This window comes from Rhea americana, unplaced genomic scaffold, assembly GCF_003343005.1.
Source record: "Rhea americana isolate MKP2758 unplaced genomic scaffold, rheAme1 scaffold_13, whole genome shotgun sequence".
NCBI classification, from domain to species: domain Eukaryota; kingdom Metazoa; phylum Chordata; class Aves; order Rheiformes; family Rheidae; genus Rhea; species Rhea americana.
This window is the reverse complement of record NW_028185372.1, coordinates 3248184-3255664: the sequence shown is the minus strand read 5'-3', so window position 1 is coordinate 3255664 and position 7481 is coordinate 3248184. Positions and strand designations below refer to the sequence as shown.

The 7481-nt window shown below is 39.7% G+C and overlaps 1 protein-coding gene across 1 annotated transcript in view; it reads left to right on the top strand.

The window, feature by feature from the left end:
• Nucleotides 1–210: 210 nt before the first annotated feature.
• The window catches only part of FYB1 (FYN binding protein 1), a 72922-nt gene continuing 65651 nt past the window's right edge, over nt 211–7481 (top strand). Inside the window, exon 1 of the mRNA XM_085326356.1 lies at nt 211–222. Within this exon, the coding sequence (XP_085182482.1) occupies nt 220–222 (3 nt within the window). The 5' untranslated portion in view covers nt 211–219. The remainder of the gene's footprint in view (nt 223–7481) is intronic.

Genomic DNA, 7481 nt, shown 5'->3' with positions numbered 1-7481 from the left:
AGCAGTGTATCCCAAACAAATGCTGTTAAAAATTCTGTTAGGCCTCTGATAATATGCAAAACAAGGATTTTGCTGATATCTTTTCCTGTGAAGGCTGGATAGACCACATACACTTTCAAAAAAAAGGAAGTGCACAGTGAAGGACAAAGAACATTTCTGACTCTCCCTAGTACAGTACATACTCTTTAGCAGACTTGTAGAGACAGAGAGGCCAAAACTATGGTAAGTACAGAGCTCTATTCATCTACTTTTTATTGTGTGGCTGCATAAGATTTAGTACTAAAACTGCAGTGGATGTGACCATGAAACTTTAAATGTATTTCTAATAATATGCAACTTAGTTCCCTGCAACTGACTTCCTGCTTCTGAGGGTATGAATAAACGTTTCAGTTTGTTCATCATGTCAACCCAACTGGTTTGTATGCACCTTCCTGATTCTACCATTCAAAATTAACGAAGATACAGCAATTTCTTTCAAGGCTAAGTAGAAAAATTAGTTTGTGTATTTTCAGGAATTCTGTAGTCATCTGTCAGTGTGAAACAGAACAAGAAATGAGAATGAGACAAGACCTTTAATTAGATTTCCAGGAAGCTGTTGCTTATATCTTATTTTGATATAGAAAGACTTTGTAACTAAAAAGAAACAACCAAGACTTACGTTTTTTATGTGCAAATTTTCTGTATAAATATAGATATATATTTTACTATTTTTTAGAATTTATTTCCTTAAAGAGACAGTTCTTTAAAATTTCAGACCTCTATATATGTAGGTGTTTTTATAAGCATTCTACTAATACTGAATCAGTAATTTCAATGCAAGTGATTTTACAGATGGCAAGTATGAAATCTGAATAGCTTTTTAGACAATCTTTGTCCTAGAAAATGTGTTTTTTTGCAGGAAACTCCTGGAATAGCTTGTATGCTTCGTTGAGAATATGTACCATRATAAAAGTAATCTTTCCCTGCAGGAAATATTACAGAAGATATATTCTTTATTTGAACCTGTCAGTTTTGCCTCAACAAAAGAACAGTATTTCATGAAACTTAGAGAGGAACCCAAGCTATAGAATCCACAGTTATCATAAGAAGAGAGGTTTAACTTTGTCCRCCATAAACACCACAAGAAAAATGACAATATGAAAATGGACTGAATGCAAAATAAAGTTTACATTTAACAGAACATTACAAAGTTTGGAGGGTTTTGGCTAAATTTGTCTCTGTTTTACACAATGATCAAATTCTTCCTGAATCCGAAAAATGGCATCAGCAAAATGTTTAAATAAATAAAAGTTGAGGTATTTAAAATTTAAACTAGATATTTCTTATTCAATTTTTATTTACATCTATTGTAATGAAGAACACTCCCACTGTGCAGTATCAAGTACTCAAAAGCAAATTGCTATACTCAGTTACACCAATAATTCAGTTCAAGTTACTTAAGTTATACATACATAACTGAGACCTGAATATAGCACGTCTCTGCCAAATTAGCATCTCATTGTGCTGTTGCCTGCTGATTTCCTGTTGTTGTAGAAATTCTTTAATTTTAACCATTGCTAGTCATTCAGGAGCCCAAATATATATATGGAGCCTTTGTATTTGCAAAACCCTCCATTAAAATTAGCAAGGCAAACACACAGTTACTCTACTGGCACGATTTAAATRTTTAGCTGCTTTCACAAAAAGGTTTGTAAATATGCAGATAGGTGGAACATAGTATTTGTGYTGTTGCCAAATGAAGCTTGAAAGTAAGCAACAACCAACAGTGTCACTTTTTTCTTCAAATCTTTTTAAAGCTTCAGGTTGTTTTCCCTGAATCCAGATATGACTGACAATTCAAAGTAATACAAACTATGAATTCATACTCATAATATATTTTCCTGACAATGTTATAGCACTGTGTGGAGAGAAGTGCTTTCATCTCTGCATCACAAGCAACCCAGAAGCCTCACCAAAGCAGCAAATCATATTCTTTGATGCTGCAGGAGTGGAAATTAATATTATAGCAGTATGAGAAGTCAGGGAGAAAATATAACAGCAAAACGAAAGAAGCATCTGAAGAAGGTGAAGTAAGGAGTAATATAGAAAAGGGTTTTCTGGCAGTTTTACAGAACACAGAGGTCAGAATGGTTGGGAAGACAATTTTATTCCTTCAAAAATGACAGTGGACATTTTGAGCATGAGACTGGGCATAATCTAGCTGAAGATGGCTCTGTTTTGGCTGCATACAGGAAGAGATGGAAGGAGCAGAGCTAGGTTTTGCAAAATCCCAAGATCCAAAGGAGTACCAAAACAGGGAGCTCAGTATTTAATTTCCAACAATCATAAGGTAGCCAAGTTCAAACCAAAAAAGTTAGATAATACTAGACCAAAAAAAAAAAAAAATCCTAGAATTATACTAATAGCATATAAGTACTGAGAGGCTATCCATTTAGGAATCTACAACATTCAATATCATGATTTGTTTTAAACAAACTTGTTCCACAAAAATCACTCTTTACACATTGCCTCATTGATACACGAGATAAAGATGCTCTTTTTTAGAGGTTTTGAACAGGASTTTGATATAATCATGGGTTTTTTGTTTCCTTTTTCTGCTCATCATGCTGCTTAAAGGGAAAACAGTAAAGGATTTTCATGTAGTACTGCATCGACAGTTCCTCTTTTACTGCATCTTCAGATAAAAAATTACTCTCCATGATCTGACTTTATTACTTGGTATGCTTTTGAATTTAATGTTTAAAGATCCTAAAGAGTTGAGATCCCTGCGCCTAACTGTAAAAAGTGTAGAGGTACACAGTGCCTTCAGTAAAGAGTGTATCATTGAGAGGTTTGCCTCATTCATTGCTTAGCAGAGCCTGAGTTTGCTCATATTCAGGAATATTCAATACTCTATCTCCYTGTGCTCTTCTTTGAAAGCAGGGGAAAAACTGCTTAAATTATCATGCTAATTGCACAGCTTAAATATTAGGGAAAAAAAGTCTAAAGTTTAAGGATAACGAAGAATGAGAACAGGTAGCTTGGTCAGATTGTAACATCTTTGTCACTGGAAACTTTTAAGAAAAGGTTAGGCAGATCTAACCTTTTGATTAACCATTTTGGGAACGAGACAGAGGTTGTGAACCTCTTGATTTTCATTCTTTCATTGAGGAGGTGTTTATAGTTCTGTAACAGGTGTGAATATCTCACAAGCATTGTCTGGGCTCTCAAGAAAAGAAATAAAGGCAAGGAGAGGGAGAAGCAAATAAAAGACACATCATGTGAAAATTATGGTCTCAGACTTTGTGTGCTGGTTTAAAAAGGCTAAGAAAGAAGTTAGAGACACGTAAGAAGTTGGATGCCTACATCCACACTTGAGATGTGCATGTAGGTACCCAACACATACCTAACTTTGAACGTGCTTCCAATTTTGCCGTGACAGTTCTTGTGGACTCATTTAAAGGCTCATTTCTGCCTAATCCTCATYAGATTCAAAACAGAGGTATATTTCTCTATCTCATCAGATTTAGGAAGCCCATTTGGAAAAGACTGCTGCATTACCTTTATACAGCAGTTCAATGACTAAAGCAGACATATGAGAAACAGATACTTCTGGTCATGCCATAAAGCACCTAAGCAGCATTTGAAGCAGTGTGTGGAAACTAGATCTCCCCACTTCTAAGTGAGTGTCTTAATTGCTATGCTACAGAGACACTTTCCCCTTCTCTGAAATGAAGGATCCTGACTTCTTTCATGCAAAGTGAATCACTGTCAACAAAAGAGGTGGACAGTCCTACTATCAACCATTATTCACTTTTTGCAYAGCAGTTAAGGCACTCTCAGAATAGCTGTGGTTTTCCTGCAATTTGGGGGGGGGGGGGTGGTATTCAGACTACTATCTACATCTAAATGGAAAAAAAAAGTTGTCTTGTCTTTGAAGAGAAAATACTCAGTTTTTCAAAGTGCAGGAATGTCTCTAATCCATCACTGGCATGGGGAAAAACAGCTGGTATACGTGAGGGATAAAAGACCATTCTAACATCATTGATTTCATCAGAAATAAAAACACAAAGTCCCTTTATATATTTCAGTACAATGTTAAAGCCAACTTTCATATCTCCACAAAGTCCTACTGATTCTGCACAAGAACACAAGTCCATGACAGTTGGTTATGTGACAGGCTGAAGGTCTAACTACACTTAAAAGGACCAGTCTTGCAAGGTATCCTGTGTGAAGTCACCTCTACCTTTCTGCAGAGATCACTGAGGTCACTGGACTTCAGATAACCACAGAAGTCAAACAGGTCCAGGTGTCTTGCAAAATGGAATACAGCAGATTTTGAAATTTTTTATGAAAAATACAACTTGCAATAACAAAACGTTCAGGATGCTGCTACTCTTTGTGAGGCAAGATCAATTTTCTGTGTGTCAGGCCAAAGCAAAGTGTTAAGTAGATTACTGAGAGATAGAAAATATTTTGTCCCTAATCTTTAGGCTACTTTCAAAAATATTATAAATATAAACGAACATCTGTCTCAAAGAAATCCAAAAATTCTTTTCTGCTCACAGTATACACATGAAGGAAAACATTCTAATGGTAAAGCTTGTCCAACAATGGAATAGCAGTATATTGTCCAAAGTATATTCCACGACTTAATCTGTGCATACATAATGGCCAGAGATGGCTCTAACTGGGCAAACTGGCCCCACAACGTGTTCAAAACACCCCAGGCTATGGCGTCCCATGTATCCTATAATGCCTTGCTGCACTCACTGCAGCCAACTTGAGAGCCCCATGACATTATTACAGAAACTACTGACAAGCCAGAACCAGACACCAGCGATGGCTGTGCTCAGCCCATCCACCCTGAAAACAGGCAACAGTTTGGCCTATTTAAGGCTCTGACCTTCTTCACTACTGCACCCTGTAATTCGGACAAAACACAGACTTGACACAGGTTCAGACCCCTAACATTCAGCACAATGCCTTTGCTGAACTAGGATCCTCATTCTTTATGGATTTTCCTCTTCCTGGGGAATAAATAAATAAATAAATAATGAAGTAATTCAGGAGAACTCTAAGAGGACAAATCTGAAATGAACAAAAATAGCAGCTGCCTCTAGCAGAATCCCAGAATCAGTAAGGTTGGAAGGGACCTCTGGAGATCATCTAGTCCAACCTCCCTGCTCTAGCAGGGTCTCCTAGAGCCTGTTAGACAGGGTTGCATCCAGGCAGGCTTTGTATATCTCCAGAGAAGGAGACTCCACAATCTCTCTGGGCRACCTGTTCCAGTGCTCCGTCACTCTCACAGTGAAGAAATTCCCCCTCAGGTGCTTCAATTTCTGCCCATTGCCTCTAGCTCTTTTGCATGGGACAACTGAATACAGCCTGTTCCCATTCCCTTGACACCCTCCCTTCAGGTATTTGTACACATTGATAAGATCCCCCCTCATCCTTCTCTTCCCCAGGCTGAASAGGCCCAGCTCTCACAGCTGTTCCTCATAGGGCAGGTGCTTCAGCCCTCTGATCATCTTCCTAGTCCTACGCAGGGCTCTCTCCAGTAGCTCCATGTCTCTCTTGTACTGGGGAGCCCAGAACCGGACACAGTCCTCGAGATGAGGCCTCCCCAGGGCTGAGGAGAGGGGCAGGATCACCTCCCTCCACCTGCTGGCAATACTCTTCCTAATGCAGCCCAGGAGACCATTGGCCTTCTTGGCCACAAGGGCACATTGCTGGCTCATGGTGCACTTGTCACCCAGCAGCACTCCCAGGTCCTTCTCTGCAGAGCTGCTCTCCAGAAGGTCAGCCCCCAGCTTGTACAGGTGCATGGGGTTATTTCTCCCTAGGCTGCAGGACTCTGCACTTTCATGAGGTTCCTCTCTGCCCAACTCTCCAGCCTAGGTCTCCCTGAATGGCAGCATAGTATCAGCCACTCTTCCCAGCTTGGTCTCATCAGCAAACTCGCTGAGGAGGCACTCTGTCCCTTCCTCCAGGTCAYTGATGAAGAAGTTGAACAGGATGGGACCCAGTACTGAGCCCCGGGGAACTCCACTAGCCACAGGCCTCCAACTAGACTCCACACCACTGATGACGACCCTCTGAGCTCTGCCTTTCAGYCAGTTCTCAACCCACCTCACTGTCCACTCATCTAACCTGCWCTTCCTGAGCTTGCCTASGATGTTACGGGAGACAGTGTCAAAAGCCTTGCTGAAGTCAAGGGAGACAACATCCACTGCTCTCCCCTCATCACCTAGCCAGTCATTCCATCAGAGAAGGCTGTCAGATTGGTTAAGTATGATTTCCCCTTGGTGAGTSCATGCTGACTACTCCTGATCACTTTCTTTTCCTCCATATRCTTAAAGATGGCAYCCAGGATGAGCTGTTCCATCACCTTTCCAGGGAYRGAGGTGAGRCTGACTGGCAGAGTTGAAATACACAGAAAATTAAGAGTAGAAAAATTACACRGGAGTGTACAAAAGAAAACCTCACCATGTTCTTGTACTTAAGCTGTTAACAATGGCTTCTAACTTTCAGAATCTTTACTGAAAGGTATGAAATTCTTGAGAACAATTGAATGCATGTGCTTAAAAATGGGACAACTAAGAAATCTGCCAAATTCAATCAAAAAAATGGCAAGACATGTTTTTAACAATTATTTACTGAATCTTTCCTCTGGGCATATGTTTTCTCAGAATTAAATGAGAATCAGAAGATCTTGCATAACACAGATTTGTAGTTATGGCTGGATGACCCTTTCTTTTCTGCTGACGCACCTCAAACAGCTTTTCTTTTCAATAGACACTTGTGTAACAAAGTTTTGGAGAAGTGTCATTATCTATGCAATATTGTGGCCCTTCTCTAAAACTCTTGAGGGCTACTGCATTTTGATTTTATGGCCAGGGGAGTGGTTTTTCTATTCTCTTTGGAAGAAGCAGAAGAAAAATATTCGGACATCACGTCTCCTGGCTCTCATGTTCCTCTGCTGTACAAAGCCTCTCAGATAATAATTTAGAGGCAACCTGTTCTATCTTTTAGTAATTTTTTCAGCTATTTTCAAAATCCTTTTGACAATCCTTTTTATCTTTTCAGTATCTACAAGCCCAGCATTCTATCCCCCAATGTTTCTGTCTCTAACACTCACTCCATCCTATCCCTTTTCTGACCTCAGTCTCCAATTAATTTCTTACTCCACCACTAGATTTCCCTTGATCTGAGTGTTTTCTTTGCATGATGTACATTTTCAGTGAAATCTCTTTTCCTCACCCTCCAAGAGCAGCTGCCAAGGCTAAAATGCATTTGCCCTCAAGAATGAACAGTCAATATACAGACCCATCTCAGCCTACCACTGCTACTTTTCTCATTCCTGCTGCTCTTCTCCCCACCGCTGCCAGCAGCTGCTCTATCCTCCACACTGAACGTATCCTCTGCAGCTGACTTCATCCTTTAATGGACGCCAGACTGACTGATCACCCCTTTCAGTTTAGCACTTTTCCATGACAAAC